The sequence below is a fragment of the Tiliqua scincoides genome, chromosome 2, assembly GCF_035046505.1.
Source record: "Tiliqua scincoides isolate rTilSci1 chromosome 2, rTilSci1.hap2, whole genome shotgun sequence".
In the NCBI taxonomy this organism is placed as follows: Eukaryota; Metazoa; Chordata; class Lepidosauria; order Squamata; family Scincidae; genus Tiliqua; species Tiliqua scincoides.
Genome location: NC_089822.1, coordinates 24,730,865 through 24,757,596, shown reverse-complemented (window position 1 = coordinate 24,757,596; position 26,732 = coordinate 24,730,865). Strand labels below are relative to the sequence as shown.

General features: G+C 43.2%; 1 protein-coding gene across 2 annotated transcripts in view; it reads left to right on the top strand.

Moving 5' to 3' along the window:
• Positions 1-1,530: 1,530 nt before the first annotated feature.
• Positions 1,531-26,732, top strand: part of PDE4D (phosphodiesterase 4D) — a 624,208-nt gene continuing 599,006 nt past the window's right edge. For both annotated transcript variants that reach the window (XM_066614472.1, XM_066614482.1), the window contains exon 1: positions 1,531-1,578. In XM_066614472.1, the coding sequence (XP_066470569.1) occupies positions 1,543-1,578 (36 nt within the window). In that variant the 5' untranslated portion in view covers positions 1,531-1,542. The remainder of the gene's footprint in view (positions 1,579-26,732) is intronic.

Here is a 26,732-nt window from a genome sequence, read left to right as displayed (position 1 = left end):
ATTCCCTGGATTTTCTCTTTACAAGAGCATTCTAACTGTTACTACAGTTGTAAATGTATCTTCTGTCATGTGATATGGTATCTGAATTATAGGATTGTTCAATGCAAGGATCTGGCTCACACCACAGCGGATTAATTACGCCACAATAGCAGCCTCTGTTTGTCTGTTGGCCTTACTGCATTTTCCCATAGTTCATCATGCATTCTGGTGTTGTCTTCAGCTGCAATCCTATGCACACTTTCCTGGGAATAAGTCCAGTTGAATGTAATGAGATTTACCTATGAGCTGTCATGCAACAGATTGTGCTGTTTGCCAGCTGTCACCAGGCTATGAAAATTATAAGAGCATGGTTTTGCCCTTGTTACTGGAATCCACAATGGTACCATGGAATCCCATGTCTTTCTGTAATTGCTGTGTGACTGTTGCATATGACTGAGACTTCCCCACTTGCACATTTTATCAGTGTGGAAGGCTGTGGTCTTTCTCACCCTCTTCTGTTTTCTGAGGTTGTTTCTTGTGTGCTGGAGAAATCGGAAGTCTGTGAACAACGTCTCCAACTGAGAATAAAGAAAGCAAATATTAGATCCTGCCAAAATCAACACCGGTCAATGAATGACTCAGGGAGAGCATGTTGAGCAGTTTACATCAAGCGGTTCTTCTTTTTGTGTTGATTGTTGCAGAAGAGCTGTGCTTTAAAATCAACATTTGGAAACAGCAACCATCCTCTAACCTTAAATGACACACATAAGTTTGGAACGAATTATCTGGCAATTCACAAATGGCCAGACATTTTAATTGTTGTGTTACCTTTTTAAGCCATTTCTGCCTAATGTTGTATATGCACAACAGGGAACAAATGTATACATCTGTGGGCTGGGCAGAAATGGGTTATTAAAACAGTTGAGGTGCTTGACTTGAAATGGCCCAGTCTCCAAGGACTGCTCAAAGGCCAAATCAGTTCAACTAGACTGTATTCACACTAACATGTATATCAAAAAGACTCATGACTCGAGTCTTTTCAAGTTGTGAAAAAGTGACTCGAAAAGTACCTCCTATACGACTTGTTTTCAAGTGGAGTTGTGGGGGGGGAGAATGTAGATTCGTGATTTGACTCGAGTCAAGCTACACTGGATTTGCCCATCCCAATCTTGTCCTTCATTAAGTACATTTGTACTCAAAAGGGGAGACTTTCCATAAATCTGGATTGGAATGTATTTGTTCAAACAATTCTAGTATAAAGAACACAACTTGTGCTTTATGGTCATGTAAATGGACTGATAGCCCTAGCTATAATGTGTAGTACAATCAGCCCCTGTGTGTGTGTGTGTGTGTGTGTGTGTGTGTGTGTGTGCAGTAATGTACCCATAAAAACCAATGGATTGCAGTTCCATAACTGATTTTAATTGTGAAGATAGTACAGCATCATGCTGAGATGTGTGAAATAATAAATGAATATTTTTTTCCCAGTTGGCTGGCATTTGAATGGACAGGAGTTGGAAAAGCTACATTTAAAACCCATACAAGATCAGCAATTGCAGCATCATGAACAAGAACACCTTATACATTAGGAGTAAAAGTGTAAGTGATTTGACTACAGTATACTCCCTATTCATGCAGCTAATCATGGTTTTTCTTTTGAGGTTTTTTTAAGTGATACTATAGCACACCTTTTAAAATCACTTTGAAAGTAGTTGTGAAAGTTATTTGTCATCTATCACCTGTTTTTAATCAGAACCTTGACAAATTAATGCGTGGCTTCACATGTATGTTTCCCATTTTTCTGTTCCTTATTATGCAGAAGATCATCTTAAGGGAAAAACTGCTCTCTTACTGATTCATGGCATTTGACGTCTTAGAATTTTCTGATCATCTGTATTGAATATCTGAAAAACGATATACCCCTTTCATGGGTGTACAAGCCCCAAAGTAGAAAATTGGCATGCTGACAACAGTAATATGAAATCATTAACAAATGTGTAGCAAATGTGTTTGCTTGCTCTGTCTTGTATAAGTCTGCTGTAACCCTGTGATTATTTCTTTTTTGTTTCTAGCTGATGCGCAAATAATTCACAAAATCTATAGGTCTGGAAAAAAAAGAGCGATGCTAAGTGAATTTTTGGTATGCTGTTGCCTAGTATTACTTAAAATACTGTTTCACTAACAATGTTTCATCAGGTTAACATTTGGCACAATATTATATTAGATTTTTTAAAGACTACCCATATTAGGAGATGCAGAGAGCAGAAAATTCTCATCACTCAATCTGTTTGCCCTGAGTTTCCATACAATTTCAGATGTCACCATTACAACAGTTTGTTGTGCTGTGAGAACAGAACCTGCCGATGTGAAGCATTAATGTCTCTAGTTAATTACTGGAATTTGTGAGGCTTCTTACCTTGACAAGAAGAGAAAATGATGTACTGGTTTTGTTACCCTTCATAAATCATATTCATTGATTTAGAAGTGGCACAGTGATTCTAGGATTTCAGCTTTGTCTGTAGCTCTTTCCTGATTTCAGGGGCTTGCAGTGTCACTCACATGCATTATTCTGTACATCAGAGTTCTCTGCAGGTGTGTTCTGCCCCTTATCAAATATTCACGCTACTGCACATCAAAGCCAAACCGAGGCTGCTTTGGCTTTCTTCTTCTTTTGTTTGCTGCTTTCACATAAAGTCAACCATGAAAGATGCTTTAGAGCTTAGCTTCTGCTCTCTCACGCTGTAGAATTATGCAGAAAAGGTATTACACAGTTCAGTACAAGAGAGGGACTGGAAACGTACCTGGTAGGAAAGACTTCAAATCCCAGCTCAATGAGGGTGGTTTATTTCACAATATGGTAACAAAATTGCTCGTTCCACACATTGCACATAAAAGCGACACAATATGTGGCACATCCTTGATTTGATTCCAGTGTCGAGCAGTCATCATGCTTTTGGGTCAGTTGGGTGTGTGACAGTTGAACAATGGAAAATGTTGCCAGCAGATGTTGTGGAACTTTCTTCCTTGGGTGAACTTGAATAAAGTGTAATTGGAGTGAAAGTGGCATCTGTGGGAGACTAAAGCCAGTGGTGTCACTAGGATTGGCATCACCCTGTGCCGGAGGCCAGCACATTGCCCCCATGATGGACCTCCTCCCATGCAGTGGGCGGGGCAAAAACCTTGGTGGGCATGGTGGTGTATCATCACCCTGCCCCCTCTGGTTTTTGGCCATACCTTTTGATAGAATAGAGATATTTCAAAGCAGTTTGTTTCATTGCATTCTGATGTAAATTACACATTGAATGGTATATAACATGATGGTATTCCTAAAAATCAATATTCTAGTGATTTTTGTCACTAGTGGTGTCACCCCTCCAGGGAGTCACCTTACTAACACCTTATTGGTTCCATGCTGTGTCATAATAACATCTCATTGACTCTTCAAACAATAAGTCTCATCTGTCCTTTCTGAATTAAGGAAATGTACTTTTTTGTTGCATAAGAGTTGCATTTTTGTTTTCTGGTTTTTTGGTAACTTTTGATAGAATTGAGATTTCACTCTGTTTTTTTTATTGTATTCTGCTGAAAATTACACATCGAATAGAATATAACATGATGGTATTTATAGAAACCATGATTTTAGCACGTGACCCCCCAGGGTGTGTCACCCCCCTTGCGCGTCACCCAGTGCAGGCCACACCCCCTACAGCCGTCTAGTGACACCACTGACTGAAGCAGAGGTTTGGAATAGATACTTTGTTGGAAACATACTTCAGATGAATTGCAAGCCATACCCATGCTGGCCCTCTGAACCCATGTTGACATACTGCAGTGTCTGAGCATGTGCAAATGTTAGTATAAATTGATCTCAGTACACCACCTGTCCAAGCCAAAGTGATCATGCCAGTCTTCACTAACTCACTCCAAGCACAGAAGCCAGCCCAAAGGTAAATATTTGGCAATATAGTACTTTCTGAGGCAAGTTTGGGCTTTGATGGATCTTCAAAGAGAAGAAATGTGAACTAAGAGCCAGCTGTCCAAAAAGCATCACTGAGAGAGATGTTTCAGGGCAAGAAGACAGTACAAGAAACACAGAGCTACTGTTGAAAGCAGCAGCCTCGTGTTGAGATCTCCACTCCTATTAATACTTGACAAGTTTGATCCCTACAAAGTAGTGTTAACAGATTCCATTGGTTTGGGGCCCTCTTAAAAGGCCTCATGTCATCAGTGATGGCAGATGGATATGTGGGAGAGGACATTCTTAGTCATTGTGCCCAAGATCTGGAATAGTTTCTGAAGAGGGTTATGCATGTGTCCATCATAGCCTGGTTTTAGATGGTTGGTTGGCAACCTTCAGTCTCGAAAGACTATGGTATAAGCCTACAGCACCCAGTATTCCCAGGTGGTCTCCCATCCAAGTACTAACCAGGCCTGACCCTGCTTAGCTTGCGAGATCAGACAAGATCAGGCATGTGCAGGGTAACAGTTGCAGTGACAATTCTGTTTCAGTGAACATTTCTAGCCTGAGACAATAATTGCTACTATTTTATTCCATTTGTTTTTATGCTGCCGATTTAGTCTGCTGTAATTGTGTAATTTGTTTTTTATAAATTCATATTCTGTATTGTACATTTGAATTGATTTTGTGGTGATCTACCTTGATTATAAAAAAGGGATATTATAAATATTATAATAAAAATAATATAAACATTGTCAATAATGGTTAGGTTGTGACATCTTCTTATTTGTTTTCCCTGCTCTTGCCAGTATCATTCCATTGGTGTGAGCATGGGAAAACATGTTGCATAATGACATCAGGAACTAGGGTTGGTTGTACTACACACTCTTGAGGGAGAACTCAATATGGAGCTGTGGTGGGTTGCAGCAGACTCCCTGCTGGGCCTTAAAATATCGCAGACACCCACCCATAAGTTGATCCCACAGATAAGTGGAGGGCAGGTTTTGAGCCAACAATCATGGAATTTTCTATGACCCTCAGATAACTTTGGGGGGGGGGGGTCTGACTATAGTTTTGTCTGATTTTACCGGAGACCAGATCCTGAAAAATAACCCACCACTAATTGTTACCTAAGAACTGTAGTCTCTAATTTATTAAAAACATAGTAAAAGATCATAAGATTTTTATTCTCTTTAAATTCTGGTCTTCACCACCTTGTGTAAACACTATCAGAATAAGTGCACTGTAAACAACATACCAGTAAAACAGTTTGTCCCAACCTGGTATTCATATACTCCCAGGAACACTCAACAGGACCTTTAGGGGTACTTGAAAAAGAATGGAATAATGGCAGAAAAGGGCACGTCATGCTCCAGAATGCCTTGCAAGACAGGAATGCCTTGCAAGGACCAGCAAGGCAGGAAGGGAGGTAGCTAGTTGGCTGTGAAAGCCCCACCAATAGCTAGTTTTTGGTCATCAATTAATTTATGAACCAGTGATTGATCACTTTCCATATTATGTTTCAGCTTTTTTACTGTGCTAGTTTTCAATCACCCAGAATTTCTCAGCACACTTCTGGTACAAAACAGTGCAAAGGCAGAGTCTTCTGTTCTTCAAACAGATAAAAAGAGAAAGCACTGTGATAAATACATGAAGTCTGGGCATTCATATAGAGGAGATGAGGGCTTGTATTAATTACAAACATTTTGCTAATATGAAGGGTAAAATTTATGGAAATGGGCTGCCAAGGGATATGCAAGTGAAAAAGGTTAGGAACCACTGCAGGAGAACCAGGAATCAAACCCACCTTTAAGGTGTCTGGTGTGTTAAGCCAGAAGCTCTATGTACAACATACAACCCATAACACATAACTGGGAGTGTGCAATTCAATTCACAGCAGAGAGATGCAGCTGCATATATTTGCAACACTTTTTACTCAGAAGTAGAGCCACTACTTTCCATGGGTGTTATTCTTAAGTAAGGGTGCATTGAATTGTAGCCTGCTTCAGATGGAAAGGAGGATTCCCATCCTGGTGTTTCAAAAAACAGACCTGCAGAAGGAAGGAGAATAAAAGGTTAACAAATTGCTTCTGAGGAGATGTGCCTGCCTGCTGCTTGAGAAACTTGGCGCCTGTCTGCCCTTGAGAAAGGAAACTGTTCAGAGTTGAAAGTCTTTGCCCTCTGACTGACCTGGAGATAAGGCAAAGTGAGAATTGGAGCTTGATTACCTGGCAAAAATTTCATGTACTATAGGTGAGTATCTACTGTATATCTGTAGTGCAAATGCAAAGCATACATTGGTGGTGACTTGCCTTATAATTGCCTCTCCTCCAATTTCAAATGAACAATGATTAGATCGTGTTCATATTAGATAGAAGCTCAACCTGATTTAAGACACGTATAGTAATTCTCCAAGCAGGCCCTCTTAGTTGATCATGGGTACCTTGAGACAGAGGGGATGATCCACTTTCCTGGGTATTTCTTGCCTTGGAATAATTGATCATGGATGATAAATGGTGGACTAGAACCCTGTATTCCTGTGGTCATGCACTGTACATATTTATTTCAGTACAACAGTTTGACCAATAAAAAGGCAAACTTATTAATGGATTTCTTCAGAGGAAAGAGCTTCTTTCCCTTTTCCATTTGGATTCTCACTAATATGTAGTCTTTCCAGTGGTTCTTTTTCTTTTTTTAACAGCTCATGAGAAAACCTTTCTTTGCTAAATTTCAGAGCAGGCTGCAGATATTTGTGAGAAATGCCAACGTGAATTATGATTTGCTCTTCAGGGATTACAAAGAAGAAGCTTTAAAAAAGCCTGTTCTAAGCTTTGCTAGGGTTGGACAGAATTGAATAAAGGACTTGGAAGGAGTGAAATGTTTTGGTAAATCACTTTCTCATATTAAAACAAAATATTTTCTGAAGGCACAGTACAACTGATTGACTGTATATGTGATACTAAAACTATTGTTAATATTCCAAAAATGCGGCGGTACTTTGAGAGAAATGGCAACCAACATTTTGCTACTAACTTGGGGGTGGGAATTGTGATGGAAAGGTCTTTAGGGCTTTAGTACTGACAGATGGAGGTCGAGAGAACAAGTGCTGGATAAGCTGAGAACTAAGGGCCTTCACTGTGAAATGAAAGAAACTTTCACAATTGTCCTCTTCTTATGTTAGCATAGGTCCTTGCCACTAAGATAAAATAGAAAATCCTGAACTATTTGGGAAGAGCCCGTCCTGGGGAAATATAAGGAGGAGATCTTAGGGCTGGTAACCCTGGGCAGGCTCTCTGTTTTATTTTCTTCTTGCCTTTTCTTCTGTTTACAGAATCATGTGGTGAAAATAAGCAACCAGCAAGTCAGTTCTCTAAAACTTCTGGCACAATAGGAACAGGAGGAGTGTTGGCACAAGAAGAGGAGTGTGTGTGTGGGGGTGTGTGGAAATCAGCAGCGGAAAAACGATGCACAGAAAGCAAAATGTTGTCACGCTGCTAACTTAGCCAATGAAGTGGAAGCCTCTGCGAAGGCTGAAACTGGTTTGTCAGGTACCAAGTGATTAATTACAAAGTCGGGCACAGGTGCATCAGAAATGAAAAATGCTCAAAATGGAAGCGGTTCAGTGGACCTGATGTGCAGAGAATTTTCAGAAAGTATTGAGCAGATGTACCTGCAGCTTCTCTTCCTGGCTCCATCCCTTGTTGTCGATGTTTTGTTTCTCTCATGACTGGGTTCCTGGGTTTATACATCTTATTGAGTTATTCCACCATTCACCTATTCCCACCTGATTGCATCAATCATTTCAATTTTCCTCTGCCTCCTCTCACTTTGTTGTAGCTGTTTGCTCTCTTCATTGTCTAACCTTGCTTTCCTTCATACATCAGAAGCTGTAGCTTATTGGCAGTGACTACTGATGACAGCAGCAGCTGTAACCCCGGACCTTGACTTCCCCCAAGTTCTTGACCCATGATGAAACTCTTGCAGTTGGTCAGGTCTCCTTCAGTAGCCAGATTTAAATATCCTTTCCCTTCTAAAGTCTCCCTCCCCCCCACCTCCCATTGGACACAGCATATGCGTCTTTTTGGCATGGCTGCACCGGTAGGGGGAGGGAAGGATAGGAATGTGTCAAGAGTGATTTCTTGGCCTTTAAAAAAATCAAATGCCTGATGATGTCAGTAAAACCTGTGCATCAGGACATTTTGGCAGAAAAAAATGTGAGAAGTATAGATATGTAAGTGCATTCAGTTGCAGAAAAAAATCAAATAGAAAGACAATCCTATTATGACTGAACATTCTAAAAGCACTTGTAAACGTCATTTTGACAGAACTGCCAATAGTGTTCAATTAAAATTGAGAGTCAGTGACTTGGGAAAAGAAAATTGACCATTTGTTCAACAAGTAAGATCTTGTTTGTTGGCAAAGGAGAATTTTGCCTTGTGGGGGAAATCGCCTACAGACACTGCACACCATATAGTTGATTGGTGTGGGGGAATCCCAGAAGTATTGGCATTGCCTTACTGTCTCATTTTGGGGTGCCAATCACCTGGGCAAAGGGGACAATAGACACCTAGGAGGTAGTACAAACTGAAGTATCCGATAGTTTCAAAGAGGATGCCAGGCCCTGGTCTGTCTGATGTATCAGCATTGAGTTGTAAACCTGGGGAAATCAAATGCTAGTCCTGGAAAGAACAGTGTCACCCCTATGCAAAATCTGGAATACCCTGTGCTTGATTAAGTGACTGTGTGCACACAGTAATGTGACCCAGAATAGAGCTACAGGTGGTGCCTGCTAATCTGTCAGGGTTCCATTCCCAGACTTCTTGCTGATACCAAATCATGTGGATTTCGGGCACCACTGAGCTATGAACAAGACCAGAGCTGTTCTGAGGCCCATGGAGACTGTGCATTTTTGGTAAAACCAAAGTGGCCTTCCAAAGCTTTTAGGACCTCTGGAGGTCCTAGAAGGGTACTTCTGGTTTTTGGCCAAAACTGGGTGCCCTTCTAGGACCTCCAGAGGCCATTCTGAGACCTGTAAAGGCTACACCTCTATGGGCCTCAGAAGAGCCTCTGGAGGTTTCAGGTTGGGCTGAATCTGGCTCAATGTGGGTCCATCCGTGGATAACTGTGGATAAGTTGGCTGAACCCGTGTATGTTCACCACTTGTTGATACTGAGCATGTTTATGCTACAAGCTTGAATTTATTATATATTTATTTATATTGCAGAAATGCAAACCAAAAACGAATGTTAACGTCAGGCAGCCCAATCTTATATTTACTGTGCTGAACCGGCCAGTGCTAGTTCTCCTTTTGTGATGGTTGCAAAAGGCTCTCCAGCCATGCACAATTTAACCTGCACCTTCCTGCCCCCATCATTGGAGGTTTGTCTGCTCCCTGGAGCAGGTAAGATAAGGTGGGAGGGAGTGGCAGGAGGATGGAATGGAAGTAGGGAGGGGGAAAAATGAGGCGGGGGATGAGCAGGGGTAGGTGGGTCAGGCCCTGGGCGGGGTTGGTGGATTGGTGGCCCCAATGCTGCTAATATCCTTTCCTGGGCCTGATCTTGCAGCAAGGGTCAAGGTGAAAAATAGCTGCGACAAGTCTGAGGAGACCCACCTGCGCTGCAGGCAGTTACCTCTGGGAACATAGAGGAATCCTACTGCCCCCCACACCATAGGATGCAGTGCTCACCATTTTGGTGCCGCTGCATCAGTGGGGGCAGAGGGGGCAGGATTGGGCCCTTAGGCATACATAAGAGACCATTTCTCCCTGTTGTCCTACTGCATCCTTTGTGCTGAACTGGAAGCAACTTCTAAAGTCCTGAGTACTGGGAATGACTTTTCTGAGTCACTTGGGAGGCTGTTTTTGGAGTGGGGATTTCAGAAGCCTACCTGTACTTGTGGAACTTGCTGCGTGGCCCATTATAAATGCTCCTTTTGTGAATACATCCATCTCAATGTGCACAGAGTATAATCATAGGTGTAAAATGCATTGAGAGTAATTCCTTCTTCCTAAGGAATTGCACTTCTGTGAAGTGGGCTAGAATCTCTGTTGGCGTTTTCAACAGCTCATGAAACTCCAATTCCAAGTTCAAGGGTTATTCCTGAAAAGTTATTCATAAAATGATGGTCTATACCACTGGCTTCCTCTACATGTTATCAGGAATGAAGGCAAATGATGTAGTGTAGTGAAGCAAGCAGGTAGATAGAGCATTTGTCAAGCTTTGATTTTTACATCAAAAGTTCACTTTATGTGGTAGATCTTTTTTTTTTTTTAGTCATCAAGGTAGAAATCTGTATGAAAGTATAATGTGCTTGAGGCAGGTTAGAGGACAGCTGCCTCCCCAGCTCTGAAGCCAAGCCCCTGACATAAACAAATGTCAATGAGCATTGCTCAGATGTAGCCTTGGTATTGACTTATCAGTGGTGAGTGCTTGACATTGACCAAAATGTTATGTGGAAAACAAGGTATTTAAAGTTGGAAGAATCAAAGCATTGGATTAAAAGGATTTTTTGGCTAATGAAGAACTCTAGAAAGTTATTAGAGAGAGAGAGAGAGAGAGAGAGCGCAAATCCTGGGTTTCTGGTGTAATGTGCTCCGGATACCAGTGAGCGTACTCCTACAGGAAGCTGTTAAGTAGGAACCAACTGGTGTGAAAAAATGAGGGCGTACAAGGGAAATGCTAGAAGAACTCTTGAAAGGAGCACTTCCTCAAAGAGAGAGAGAGAGAGAGAACAATCAGTCTCAGTGCTATGGAGCAGATGGCAGTAGCAGCAAATGTCGGGGAGGAATCAAAGGCTAGTCTTTGCCCTGCATGCTCATGTTGGCTTGGGGGGAAAAGTGATGGAAAAAATGTGTGATCTCTGATTGATTAGCTTGACTCTGGCAGTAGACAATACACAGTGTTTGTTTCATAACTTTTCATGAACCAGAGTTCCATTTATCAGATGTTTATTGCCTCTCCTTCCATTGTGCCCCTGGGTATGCTCACCTGGCCAGACCCTGCTGTGGATTTCATTGCTGTGTGAGGGTCAGAGTAATTGCAGCTAGAAGCATCTGCTGCTTTGGGGCTGTGGAATGGCCTTCCTCTTGGCATCTGCAGTGCCTCTCTTCTGGTGGCATTCCAGAATGATTCGTCTTGTATTTTGATGTGACAGCACACCCACTACCCAGCAGGGCTCTGCTGACATGACTCAGTCTCTCACTGACACACACACAGGGTGGAGGGTATTTGCTGCCATTGTCACCAGCTGAAAGACCTGCAAATGACTGGGGATGTGTCACCAGCCCAATAAGATTTAGCATGTCTTTTGCCACTGGAACGCAAATAGTCTTCCAATGTACTTCATATCCGTTGGTGTCTCAGTACACCATGTAGCCAGAGATCAGAGAGACAAAGGATACAAGAGGTATGGTGACTCTATTCATCTTTTTACTAATGGGATTCTGCAGGGTTCCAGACTGTCTCCCATGTTTTTTAATATCCACATTTTTATGAAATGCTGAGTCAAGTGGAAATTTGGAGTAATAGCATACAGCTCTATTTCTCTTTCCTACCAGATTCAGCACTGTAAGTGCTGAATCAAGGCCTGGGATCACTAATGCATTGGATGAAGACCAAGAAACTGACATTCAGTCCAGATGTGTCTGGAGGTACTGCTGATGGTGTACAGCCTGTTCTGGACATGATTGTGCTACCCTAAAGGATCACATCCACAATTGTGGGATGGCAAAATTCCTGGATTGTTACTCAGTATTCTGTGTCATGAAGTGCCTTTCATAAGCTGGTGTGTCATTCTCATTTTCTGAACAGAGAGAGCTTGGTAACTTCTTGTTTTGAATTACTGCAATACATTGTACTTGGGACTGCCACTGAAGACTTCTTATAAGTTCTGGTTGGTACCAAATGCTACTGCTAGGCTACTAACTGGGGCAATTATATCTTCCCAATTTTGAAATAGCTACATTGGTTGCCAATTTTCCAGATGCAATTTGAAATTCTAGATATTGCCCATAAAAGCCCTACCTGCTTTGGGACAAGAAGCTGATGGAACATACCAAGATCCAGGTCTACAGAGCTTGCGTCCTGAGTACACTTCTGTACTGCAGCGAGTCATGGACTCTTCACTCACAACAGGAGAGGAAACTGAATGCTTTCCACATGCGCTGCCTCCGACGTATTCTCGGCATCACCTGGCAGGACAAAGTTCCAAACAACACAGTCCTGGAACGTGCTGGAATCCCTAGCATGTGTGCACTACTGAAACAGAGACGCCTGCGTTGGCTTGGTCATGTCGTGAGAATGGATGATGGCCGGATCCCAAAGGATCTCCTCTATGGAGAACTCGTGCAAGGAAAGCGCCCTACAGGTAGACCACAGCTGCGATACAAGGACATCTGCAAGAGGGATCTGAAGGCCTTAGGAGTGGACCTCAACAAGTGGGAAACCCTGGCCTCTGAGCGGCCCGCTTGGAGGCAGGCTGTGCAACATGGCCTTTCCCAGTTTGAAGAGACACTTGGCAAACAGTCTGAGGCTAAGAGGCAAAGAAGGAAGGCCCATAGCCAGGGAGACAGGCCAGGGACAGACTGCACTTGCTCCCAGTGTGGAAGGGATTGTCACTCCCGAATCGGCCTTTTCAGCCACACTAGACGCTGTTCCAGAACCACCTTTCAGAGTGCGATACCATAGTCTTTCGAGACTGAAGGTTGCCAACTAATAACTTGAAGGACTGTCTTTTCCCACCCAAGTTCTTGGTTCTTAATCCTATGCCCTCCTCTGTGTCTCCTCATCATCTAATGGTGAGTGGCAGTGACTAGGGAGAGCCTTCCCTGTTGTGGCACCTTGAAAGCGGAATACACCTTCCAAAAAAGCATCAAGTTGTTATGACTGTATGCAACCTCTGGGTTTTAGAGTGGCAAATGAAATGAATGGCAACAGGATCTTGTTGTCTTGTGTGCACCCAGAGGCATCTGCTGGGCCACTGTGAGATACAGGAAGCTGGTCTAGATGGGTCCTTGGCCTGAACCAGCAGGGCTCTTCATATGTTCTTAATTTTACCTGGCACCTGTTATGATGCCTTTTTGGCACCAGGCAAGGTACTTTTATTTGCAAGGCAATCCAGCACCTTATATAGTTGGTGTTCAGGTAATTTTTGTGATTTTGCTGGATTTTGGTGTGTTTGCTGTGACTTCTGCAATTTTGTGTTTTGATTGTGGTCTGTTCTTCTTGCTGCAATTGTTGTTTTATGGTACATGGCCATGTTGGTGAAGTTTGCTTATATGCTTAGTGGACGTGCTTTGGAAGGTGGTGGTGATCTGGCCATGACAGTAAGCTTCTGTCACTGTCTGCAGTCAACAGAATCTTTTCCAGTGCAGAATAATAATTCTCAATTGTTGAGAATGATAGATGCACATTTTTACCTCTGGTCCAGTCGTGCACATCTTTTTGTGTGTGTGGCATCCCAAATCATAACTTCTTCACAGCACAGACAACTACTTCTTGTTTCTGTCCTTGGGCATTTTTTAATTTTTTAGCCAGACAGTGTTGTTGGTTCTTTGGGAGCTCTGAAATATTGAGTTCATTGATTAATTCATGCAAACTTCTATGCAGTAGCTAAAATGGTAAAGGAGGCTGCTGTTTCACTTGTATACATTGCGATAGGCGTATTGATTTCAGAGAGTTTCAGATGCACCTCATTTTGCCAGGCTGTGGAGTCAGGCTGTGAAATTATAATGTCCAAGTGAAAATGTAGGTGGATTTAGTACATCAAGAATTTGCTTGACACAATCACTGTTTTTTTGCTTGACACAATCACTGTCACTATGACACAATCACTTTTTTTAGCTCACTGAAAGCAATAAAATAGTTAATATTAAATATAAAGTGCTTGCAGATGCACAGCAAGTCAAGCAAAACCATGAAATGCAGAATTTGGACTAAGTCTTTGAATTTGTAGTCCATTTTCTTGTTCTTTTGTCAAGCAAGCAAGGTTCCTTTTCCAGTGGGCTTTCACGCAGAATGTGATCACATGTACCAAGTTATCTGTAATAACAGGGCATAAAGATAAGTAAAGGATACGCTCACAGTTACAGAGTGCTGAATTTGTAATACGTCCTTTTGTTGTCAGAGAGTACTATATGACATATCTGCTTTACAAATTTTACTCTTGAATGCTGGTACAGTCAGCATATCTTTTGTGGAGGGCTATGTGCATATATCAAAATGTCATGGTGCTAAAGAATGTCTTCCAGAGCATCTGTGCATGCCCCTTGGATGCTGTTTTTCCTTTGAATTGGCTTTCAGTATGGGATACAAAATGTCCTCTGCTGCTTTCACTGCAATAGCCTATCACCTTGTTGTGTTGGTCGAAAAGCACATCCATGCTTTTTCATAGAGATGAGGGGAGACCCACATATGCAACAGCAGGGCCTTTTCTTGTTACACACACTTACTCATACTCATACATACTTCCTTCGGGCATTTTCTCTCTAAAAATAATAATTTTGAATAATAGTCTGTTTTTCTCTCAAAATAATAATTAAAACTCAAGTTACCTCGTGACTCCAAAAGCTGATGAAGTTTTAGGTGGAAAATACAAACTGCTTTGAGATGTGGGATAAAATCAGGAGTTACCAACATGGGCACACAATCCCACCCCCATGAGTTTTTGGTTTAAATTAGGGACACTTGCACACGGGCTGGAGTCACTTACCAGACAAAGCCACAAAAAGTCCCTGATCACAGCAGTTTTCAACCACTGTGCCGTGGCACATTAGTGTTCTGTGAACGGTCCTCAAGTGTGCTGTGGGAGTTTGGGGGAGGGTCGTTTTTTAGTAGGGCCGTTGGGGGATGGGAGCCCCACACCAGCAGCATGGTGTGCCTTGTCAATTGTCAAAAGGCTGATGGTGTGCCTTGGCAATTTTAACATCTTGTCGGTGTGCTGTGAGATTAAAAAGGCTGAAAATCTTTCTAGCTAGATGGTCCCTAGCTTAAGCTACTTGCATTGCTCAAGGAATCTGCAGTCCTTGCACTAATGCATGAGCAAGTAGGTGCTCTTCTCTGACCACCCAGTGAATGGGTCACACAGGCTGCAATCCATCCACACTTTCCTGGGAGTAAGCTCCACGGACTATAATGGGACTTCTGATAAGACAGGCATAGGATTGGGCTCTTAGGCATCCAGCAGAGAACCCACACTTGCTGTGTGTTGAGAAATATTTGCTTTGATTCACTTTGATGATGTCATCAGGTTAGCTGACTGGAGAAGAGGAACCCACCTGGTCACTCCATTCCATCCCCTTGACTTGCTCAATATTCCTCTGGGATATTTTCCTTGAGTGCACTTAGGAGGGGTGATTGTCACTATCCTGAGTGCTCAGAGATGACACCATTGCTATCCAAAGTGCTTAGTGATGATGTCATTGCTGAGCTGCAGAGCGTCTTGAGCAGGGGTGTCAAACATATGGCCACGGGCCAAATACACGCCCCCCCTGAAGTCTTTTATCTGCTCTTCATTTTAATTGGGCTCTCCCAGCTTGATAATTGGGTTCTCTCATATCTTGAAAATATGAACAAGATCTGCGCATTTTCTCTTCTGTCATTTGCAGCTAATGAGTTTCTATGTGAGAACAAAGTGCTTATTTCTGGCCATCACCTGCTTAATGATGTCACTTTCTGCTTAATGCTGTTACTTCCAGCCCTCAGCAGGCACCATGAATGCTAACTTTGGCCCTCTATATAAAACAAGTTTGACATCCCTGGTCTAGAGGAAAAGTGCGGCCATAGAGTTGTGGATGGTGTGTGGCAACCTTGTTTGGTTGTGCAGGGTTTTGATTACAGCATGGCCACACTGCTGCACAGGGAAGGCTGGAGATAGCCAGTCCAAACAGGAAGAGAAGCTGAATCCACAAACTGTATACATTTGGGGAATAATGGAGTTTCTGAACAAAAGACAAAGGCTGATTGCAAAGGATGTCCAAGCAGTTTTGTAAGCTGCTGAACCTACACCGATGCTTCTGGGGAGTTGTGTGTCCAAAAATACATAAAAATAGGCCCCAAGTAGGATTGCCACCCTGACTTCAACAGTGTCCAGTAGTAGACCTGCCTGATGGGAGCAGAGCAGGAACAACCCTTGCAGCTCCCAGATATCCCAAAATGCTGTGAGCAGGGAGAATGGAGGGGGGGGGGTCAGGTGTGCAGGCACCAAAAGACCCCTGTTAAAAATAAGCCACCTAGCCTCTCTGCAGCCCCAGTTCTTATATCAGTTGTAGCATCTCAGAAGTTGCTGCTGTTTGATATTCTTGTCATATGCAGCTGCATTTAAATTTAATTGATCAATAAATGAAAAGGTTTATCTATCCCAAATGTGTTTAATGGGTTGACAGCCCCAGTGGAAGCCACTCTATTTTTAGTATTCAGTATTTAGTATTCTAAGAACTTGTAGCAAAAATTGTTTGAAGTAATTTGACTACCTTACAGTCCAACAGTTTCAGTTACATTTCAGCTGACATGATAATTTGGAATACAAATATTTTATTTTGTCTGTATGTATTCCATTCCATATTTAAATTTGGTTTCAGAAATAAACCTGTATTACACAGGAATGTACATTCAAGGTAGGTTTGAAAATGGTAAAGCTCATGCACCATGTTAAAATGAAAAGGTGTTGATTGCAGGTTTTAGCTAAGTAAAGCGTTAGCTAAGCTCAAAGTAGGTCACACTTCTGTGCTCTCAGAGGAACTGAAGTGACTTTTAATTCCCTTTAATTTGTGTCACCAGTAATTGTCCCATCACCTGATATAATCAAAGGTAGGTGAGTCATCTGACTGGATTGAATAGCCTTTGGTCTATTAGCTAGCTGTGTTCTTTTGGAGTAAGACCCTTGTACCCCAACTGGCTACATAGGACTTGCAGGGGAAGGGGGGGGCTTGGCAGTAAGGGAAGCAAGCCAGGACACTGAAGCTCTTGTCCCCCACTATAGCAGCAATTTGGAGGATTTTTAAAGACAAAATGACTTGAGAAGCTTGAAAGCTGGCAGAGCTGTGGTGTGGGGGGTTATCCAGGTTGCACAGCATGTCACACATATCTATCCTGCAGGCAGGCAGTTCTGTTATGGGTGTGATTTTCACTCTGTTCCCTTGCAGCCAAGATAGCTGAACAAGAGAAGCTGACGGAGGAAGTCACAAGGGAAGGAAAGCAAGTGAGATGAGGACAGTGGTGGTGGTGATGGGGCTGGAGGAGGTGGAGGTAGGGCATCACCAGCAGAGTTATCCTGTTAGAGGAGAATGAGCCAGAAAGAGGATATTGGTTTTGGCAACAGGGGCCTACTTCATCCTACTTTTCTGCACTCTCTCTCTCTCTCTTCAGTCTATGCTCATAGCAGCTTGTTTAGAAATTTTCCACTTTGGTCTTCTCTTCAAGCTTTGCTTGCTCTATCTGTTTGAAAGCAGCAAAGAGGGTCATGGCAGTGAGGAGACTGCTGGAAGCAGCAAGCTGGAAGAACATGTGTGTGTGGGGGGGAGAGATTGGTGATGGTTCACCTTGGACAAGGCCAGACTGGGGCTGAAGCACAATGGAAGCCTGCATATTTTGCATGCAGAAGCTCCTTGGTTCAATCCAGGTAGGGCTGGAGAAGCTCCCTGCCTGAAACCCTGGAAAGTCACTGACAGTCAGTGTAGTCAGCATAGACAAAACTGAGTTAGAGTGAGCCATTACTGATGCCAGGTATGTGGATGACACTGGATCGTTGAAGTTGGTGAAAACCCAGGCACACGGCAATGCACTCCGGAAGGATCTGGCTAAACTGGGCAATTGACAACAGAGAGGCAACTGAAGTTCAGTGCAAACTGTGCAAAGTGATGCACAGTGTAGTAAAAAAAGTCCTAACATCACACATGGGGGTCTGAACTGGTGGTGATTAATTAAGAAGGAACATTTGGGATCGTGGGGGATATAGCATAATGAAAATGTTAATTCAGTCTGTGCCGGTAGCGAAAAAGGCAGAGTCCGTGCTTGGTAGTACCGGAATGGACATGGATAATGAGACCAACCACTGTTCCGAACAGTTAACAAAATGTGCAGTGCAGTCAACTGGCAGTTGATAAATCAACTCCCCCCTTTCAGTACTTGTACTAATTACTGTAGGTGAGGCTATGCTGGACTGCCTCCATCTCCACTGCATGCATCCAGGTGACCCCCCCCCCAATGGCACAGAGTCCTGAGTTGTTGCCCATTATTGGGGAGCAGTGGTGAGCTAGGCCATTGCTTTCTCATCTTGCTTGTGGACATGCTTAAGAGGCGTTTGCTTGGCCACCAGGAAAACCAGGAAGCTGGAGCTGATGGGCCTTTTGATCTGATCCAGTGGCGTTCTTATTTTTTGCCGCACAACAAAAATATTCCTGAAGTTTCCATATAAGCAGTTAAAAACTCCACACAAGAAACACTGACCCGATTTTTCTTCTCTGCGTGAGCTTTGCAAATATTATTATTTAATGCCCAACTCCTCTTGTCCTAGGGCAGAACATTTCATCTCATTGATCTACCAGCAGGTGGCTATTTCAACATTACACAATGCATGCTGAGTGCCAGACATTGCATAGCAAAAGCAGCCTCTGAAAAAGGTGGCTGGAAATCTGAAGGGAGGCGTTTGTATGTGGAAATGGAAGAGGAAGAGCACTTTCCAGCAGAAATAAGTGCAGAGACGTATTGTAAACAACTCCTTGTCTTTTGGTTTTCTCCCACCAGAATACCCCAACAAGAAGACAGGGACAGAAGAACTGCCACCTCACTGAAAGAAGTGAGATGGCTTCTCTCCAGAGAAAATAAAGTTGCTGAGTGTGACTGCCAGACTGATCCCCTAAGAATCAAATCAAGATTGACAGCTTTAATTGGAACTGTGTTATTGTGCTCATGCAAGATTTCAGACAGGCTTGTGGAACCAACAGCCTGATCTTTTTACAGCAGCCTTAAGCTCCCCAACTAAAATGAAGCCTGCATAAGTGTGTGTGCTTTGTATCGACACATGTTCACCCCTTGCCTCACTCCTCTCTCTTTCTGGGGTTGTTTTGTCTTCACTTACGGTGACCTCGGTGGTGTTGCTGGAGGGGTTGGAGCACCCAGTCCGGCAGGGGGCCTCAGTGCGGCTTGCAAGTGGCTCCAGAGGGAGGGGCCGCTTTCACGCCACGCTGAGACTCCCTGCCAGACTGAATACTCCGCCCCCCCTCCAGCTACACCACCACGTGACCTGTAATGTTCTTGATCCAAGGACCTGCTTAAGATTCAGACACATGCCATCTGCACAATAATACCTGTGTAGCAATCCCACCGAATGGTGTAAGACGCAGGAGCTGAAGCAAATTCTGTTCCCAGTGAAGAAGCCATCAAGGAGATTCTTGGAAGGAAAGAAAGAAAGAAAGACATGGAAGGCTCATGTCTGTATCAGAATCCAATGATTCATTTTTTTAATCGTTGGCAACCTTGAGTATTGAAAGACTATGGTATCGTGCTCTGAATGGTGGTTCTGGAACAGCGTCTAGTGTGGCTGAAAAGGTCTATTCGGGAGTGACAGTCCCTTCCACACTGGGAGCAAGTGCAGTCTGTCCCTGGTCTGTCTCCCTGGCTATGGGCCTTCCTTCTTTGCCTCTTTGCCTCAGACAGTTGGCCAAGTGTCTCTTCAAACTGGGAAAGGCCATGCTGCACAGCCTGCCTCCAAGCGGGCCGCTCAGAGGCCAGGGTTTCCCACCTGTTGAGGTCCACTCCTAAGGCCTTCAGATCCCTTTTGCAGATGTCCTTGTATCGCAGCTGTGGTCTACCTGTAGGGTGCTTTCCTTGCACGAGTTCTCCATAGAGGAGATCCTTTGGGATCCGGCCATCATCCATTCTCACAACATGACCGAGCCAACACAGGCGTTTCTGTTTCAGTAGTGCATACATGCTAGGGATTCCAGCTCGTTCCAGGACTGTGTTGTTTGGAACTTTGTCCTGCCAGGTGATGCCGAGGATGCATCGGAGGCAGCGCATGTGGAAAGCATTCAGTTTCCTCTCCTGTTGTGAGTGAAGAGTCCATGACTCGCTGCAGTACAGAAGTGTACTCAGGACGCAAGCTCTGTAGACCTGGATCTTGGTATGTTCTGTCAGCTTCTTGTTGGACCAGACTCTCTTTGTGAGTCTGGAAAATGTGGTAGCTGCTTTACCGATGTGCTTGTTTAGCTCGGTATTGAGAGAGAGAGTGTGTATGGCTCTTAAAAGCCCATAGGATGCTGTGTAGGGAATAGGAGGTGACCCTGCTTCCTCGCTCTCCAGAGAAGGACCTGGAGATTAGTAGAGATAGTCACACATTTTGGAAATTTACTGGTAAATCTCAAGAACCACTGCCTGGACATTTGAATGTATTTTGGCAGATGTTAATATTTACCAAAAGGCTAAAACTTTCAAAAGCACACTGTGATTCTGAAATTTGAATCACATTATGATTCTGAAGATGTCCAAAACTGATATTCCTGGCACTTTCCATTTCAACCACTTTAATCTTTTCAGCTGACCCTATACACTCAGCTTGATTTTATACATGTATTTACTTGGAAGAAGGTTTTGCTGATTTTGTCGTGATTTAACCAAAGTGGAACATAGTACTGTAAATCATATAAACTACTATAACTTGCTTTGTGTCTGAGAAATTAGAAAGTAATCTCGTGTTTGGCAGAGAGCTTGGAAAAGTAAGGCAAGTGATTTAATGAGTTTAATGTGAGGAAAAATGCTTTGGATTTCTTGTCCCATGTTTTTCCCAGGCTCTGAATCCTTTTGAGTGATTGTACCATTTCTGAATATGGATGGAGTTAGACTATTGTCCATCTTTCCCAATACTGTACTAGCTATTCTGACTATCAGAAGCTCTTAGGCAAAGTTTTTTTTTTTCTAGCTCTGCTAGCTGGAATCCTTTTACCCAAGTTTAACATGCAACTTTTTTTTTTAAATCAGAAATGCATTGGATGTTCTGAAAGAATATAGGCAACTGAATAAAACATAACTAATTATTTGGAAGCTTTCACCTGCTTTTCTGGTTTGCAAGTTAACGTTTGAATGAAACATGACTGCCTTAATTCAATTATGTAGCCTGTCTGATGCAATTAATATTGGCCTTCAAAATTCAAGGTGTTTTTATTTAAATATCTAGCACATCTTTTATGTCTGTGCCTTCAGTGATAGTGAGCAGCTTATCCAAACAGCTTTCCAGCTTATGTGGCCTTGCTTACAAATTCAGAATCGACTTCATGCATTTATTTCTTGTAATAGGAAAACTTTCTTTTTGTTTAGGAACATTGGGTGGCCCAGGTGTTTAGCAAACACTTGATAGTTCACTTTTGTTCATTGACAGCTAACGATAAACTAAAATGTTTGAGGTCTCATTGGTTGCAACCTGTGTCCTACAATCGAAGAGTAATCTGATATTCATCCTTACTTTACATTTTGCTTTTAAAAGAAGTAAATTAAATGACAAGACTGAGAGGTGAATGCAAGCAGAATTTTTTTTTTTAATAAGCTATCTGCAGAAGTGCTGACACTCCTTTCTTGTCCTTCAATTTAGTTTGGCACATGTACAAATAATAAAAAGGAGTAAAATGTCATATCGATCTATCTCTCAAATAAGTGTTAAGGTGCTCCCTCTAAGGAAATGCAGTTTCCACAACTTTTAAGGGGTTGGGACTTCAATTTATGTCTTGATTGGTGAACCACACAAATTAATCGTTGTATGCTTGCTATTTATATGGGCATGTACGAAGGAAAGTGTAAACTATCTCAGGATCTTCTCAGCACTGAAAATATTGTCTCCTCTAGCCATGGAAATGATGAGACAGCAAAGCATTAATTACAACCAAAATTGATTGATGCACTGGTTTCCAAGTTGCTCATCTTGTTAATTCCTTGGCCACGGTTCCTTATCATTTTTTATTTTTACTATGTGCCCTGCTGTGAGGTAGCCTGCCTTGGACCCCACACAACTTGGCACTTCAGACCCAAGTTCAGGACTGGGCAGACTGGTGTCAAGTTAGAGCCCACTGGCCAAAGGGCATCATCTGGAGACTCCGGTTCAAGAAGCATCAACTTGGGAGGGGTGTGGCCCCCTCATGGAGCAGTAAGAGGCAGAGGCTTGATATTGGAAAGGAGAGGCTGGGTGGCCAGCAAAGCAGGAGAAAGAGAAGGGCAAAGTATGAGCAATCTGGACTGAAAGTCCAATCCTGAGCTGCCCAGGGTGCTCAGTTGCAGCAGCACCAGAAATGGCTGCCGCCTCACCCTGAGTGCCCAAGGCAGCCGCCAGCTTTTGTCCCCTTCCCCCGGTGAAACACAGCAGCCCCACAGTGGGGCTACTTGGTGAACTAAAAGTCTCTGTATCAGACAGTGAGCCCAACATGGAGGCTTTGGAGTCGGTGGAGCTTTGCTCCACTGGTCCCGCCTCCCCCTGCCCTCTCCCAAACTCCCATCTCCCTGACACGCCTCCTCCCTGCTCTCTCCTGACCCTCTGCCCGCCTCCCCTCTCCCCAGTATGCCTCTTCCCTGCCTCCCCTCACATCCCTGCTTACCTCTCCACTGCATGGCGGTCCGTGCAACTGCTGAGCAGTGGCGGCTGGGTGCCTGCCTGGAGCTAACCCAGCGCCAACCAGTGCTGGGCTAGCACTGGTGCTCACCCGGCATTAGGGCTCACAATAATAATAATAATAATAATAACAGGTATTTATATACCGCCTTTCTTGGTCTTTATTCAAGACTTTATTCAAGGTGGTTTACATAGGCAGGCTTATTTAAATCCCTTTCAAGAGCCACAATAATTCAGATGTTTCGTTCTGATCTGGCCTCCATCCTCCCGCGCTCAGAGCAGGTGGAATAGCTTGGCTTCAGCTTGTCAGCTGCTTCAAGGTCGCACAGTGCTGGTGGCCTTGAACAGGCGACCTTGTGGATGTTATCTTCAGGCAGACGGAGGCTCTACCCTCTAGACCAGACCTCCTGCCCTCTAGACCAGACCTTATGGCATGTTTGCAACAGTGTGTGCCATTGGTAAGCCGGCACACAGAGGTCAGGATTGGGCTCTGAGGTGGCTCTCTGCTAAGAGGACTAGATTGACACTCCTTTTCAAGGAGGTCTGAGAGATGACCCTCCATCTACGGTTGGGAAGCCCAAAATGTTGTGGGAAAGGGGGGATCTTCTGTCCCTTCAGGAAACACAACAATGGGGCAAACATGGAGACATAAAGCTTATCTGTAGCCTATGTGATATTTTGAATAAAAATAAGGCATCTCCTTTTGCTGTGAGTTTGTGTTTTTTGCAACGATGGAGACACTAGCCCTCAAGACAGTGGTTCCCAAACAATGTGCCATGGCATCTGAGGGCACCATGGCAATCTCAGAGGTGAACCATGGGATGTTCCTGGTGGCCTTTTCTTTCTGACTCTCCTGGAGCCACCATCTTGGATTGTCCAAGATCTTGTGTGGTTCCGGCGAGATCTGAGAACTTGTGTGATCCGAGATGGCAGTGCCACTGTGATAGGATGCTGGGAAAGAAGGGCGTTGGGATAGTGGTAAGTTTGGGAACTGTTGCTCTAAGATATGGAACTACTCCTGTGGAGCCCTAGTGATGCTCTTCTTAGTTTTTACTTCACAGCTCTTCTCTACCCCTGCCTTGATGATTAGCCCTTTGCTTAGACATGAGCTGTGTCCCTTACACTACTTCAGATCTGCATTTTAAAAAGCCACTGTATAGGTCCTTCTCTTCTTTAATGCACCAAGGATTTTGGACTTATAGTGATGATTCATGTTCCTAAGGTAACATATAACCATAATGACTCATACCCATTAGCCTTTGCATGCATGAATAGTAGTGATCTCGGCCTAAATGGGTTCTGTTATATTTCTTGTTTGGTATATATCTAGCCATTCTTTCACAAAGTAATATTAAAATGATTTGGGGGAAAAAAAGATCTATGCAAGATGAAAATAAATAAAAAGTTAGCAAAAGGAAACATGTTCCAAAACATGGCATTTTGTATGCTGTCTCCAGTACTATGTAAAACAAGGTCATGATTCAGGTCTGTCGAAGTCTTTATATTGCTTATTTCATTTATATGGAAATCCCAAGTACAGAAAGTCGAGACAACAATTTATCACCAAAAGGATGACAATTGACATTCTTTGAGTGTTTCCACATCCACACAATTCTCTCTATCTCTATCTCTGTGTATGTGCGTGTGCACATGGGGCTCGTGGTGATTTTAATACCTCATTAGTAATACTCAATAACCAACAAAGAAACATAGAAGGCCTTAGAACACATAGAAGATGTATTGATTGTAATGGAAGTGCCTTACCTATACAATAACTATTCAGTGCGCCAGTTAGCGCTGTAGCTTTTCTGGAAAATAACTCCAGGGGTAAGTAATGGATTTGGATGGAGCAAACAGTAACAGTAACTTAATGCAATAATTTGGTTAAAACCGACTATAGGAGTCCTTATTTCACCATTTTTATCATCATCATCATCATCATCATCATCATCATCATCATTATAATTGACACAGATTGTGCAGTAATAGATGGATGGGCTCAGGGAAATGTTTTTTGCAACTGTTGCCCACTCTAACCAGTTTCATCCTGAAACAGGGTTTAAACTAGAACGGTAGATTGCTGCTTCCAAGGCTGTGAGATCCTTTCAAAAACTTGTTATAAAAGGGGGGAAAGAAATGGCTTCAGATCTGTTTCAAATTTACCTTGTCCGAATGCTTGCTGCAGATTCACATAAATTTTAGAAGCTTAATTCCTATCGTATGTACTGTACATAAACTTGAATTCCAAAGCAAGCTACATGGTCAGATGGGAAAACAGATTCAGTTGGCGAATCTTACTTAAGATGATGGCTGGGATAAAATCTGGAAAATTTCAGCTCAAGTCTCTGTGTACATGCCACATGCAGGGAAACCGCATTTAAGATGCTATTGCTCTCGACTCTCCTCTTGCAGAAAAAGTATGTGTACTAGTTGAGCCAAACAGTAGCCATTATATAGTGAAGGGAAGGTTATTCCACTCTGAGCATTGTATGTAATTAAGATCTTCAAGGTCTCTTTGGTGATGCGTAGAGAATACTGATAATATTGCAGATAACTGTTAATATTGTGGATAATATTGCAGATAAGGTGAATTTACCTTAAATTCACCACATTTGGGAAAACACAGGGATGGGCAAATCCAGTTTGGCATGCCTTGAGACAAGTCTAGTCACTCCCCCCCTGCAACTTGACTTGAAGACTAGTCATAATGGAGGCACTTTCTGAGCCACCAAGTCACCTTTTTTCAACTCTAAAGAACTAGAGTTGAGTCACCCCTTTTAAAATACCTGCTGTGGAAAAAACCATGGCTGCTGCCAGCGTGTGTGTGTGTGTGTGAGAGAGAGAAACTTCTCTTTAAACACTCCCTGCTGTCCCTGTCCATCTGTAAACAAGGTGGGAGGTGGGAGAGCGGGGACAGAAGCAGCAAGAAGGAGGAGGATCACACTCAGCAGCTGTGACACTTATCAGGACAACCCAATCCTTGGCAGCACTTTTGAGAATTAGTCCCATTTGGCCAGTCATTTAATGAACCTGCTGGAGCCGTGCTATGAATTTCTCCAGGATAGCTAGGAACCGCCACCCCGCCTTCTCCCCTCATTCATCCAGAGAAAAATCCTCCTTGCCCCTCCCTAGGCTTCTGAAGCCAAGCATAAGAGTCTCTGCTTACACAAGAGACTGCTTGTTTGTATGCTAACTGGCTCACATGGCATTTGTTTATGGAAGCAAGACACAGCTCTGTCTATAGCTCAATGGGAAATGTGGAACATTTCTCTAAGGGAGAAAATTATGCATCAAATATGAAGTTGCAAGGCAGACAAGATATAAATCCACGGCAACATGGTACTTGTGCTATTGTCTCAATAGACAATAATTGAGAAGCTTCTGGACAAGATAGACTAGTGCAATATTAGGCCTTGTTTCAGTATGGTTGTCTGCTAATTTTTATCTTTAGTTCTGAAATCTAAGGATCTGCGATAGACAGACATGTTTCACACTTGAGTATTTAAAATGTAAGAAACTGATTTAAGAACTGATTCTTGCAAGAGATGAAGTCATCTGATGCAGAGCCTTCCCTGGAGGCAGTGACTCCTGGGGCTGAGATGTCATCACATCATGATGTTGTGACATCACTTCTGGGTTCCATTTCTGAGGTGCTGGCAGCAGCTCCTACCCCACAATCTGGCCGCCCCCTGTTCTGTCAACGAGAGCCTCCAAAGGAGAAGGAACTGGGGTGGCAGCTGGACTGCAGGGCTGCCAAAACACAAAGAGTTGACAGCGGCACTGCAATTCAGCCATTCCTTCTTGTTCCTTCAGTGGTGCCCCTTCAAGCGGTGCCCAAAGCATATGCCCTATTTGCATGTGCTTAGACACACCTCTGATGCACTTCAATACAGCGATGTGGCCCAAGATTCTGAGAGTAAATTACTGGGGATGCAAGGATATTATTAAGAGGAGTTATATACTGCTTTAAAAAAAAAAATTCACACAGCAGTTTACAGGTAACATGAAATAACTAAATGGCTCCCTGTCCCAAAAGGGCTTACAATCTAAAAAGATGAAGTACACCCACAACAGCCATAGAAAGGATACTGTGCTGGGATGAAGAGGGACAGTTACTCTTCCCCTGCTAAGCAGAAGAAGAGCACTCTTGAAAAATTGCCTCTTTACCCAGTTAGCCGGGTTCATACGCAGTATATGCTTTTGTATCTTT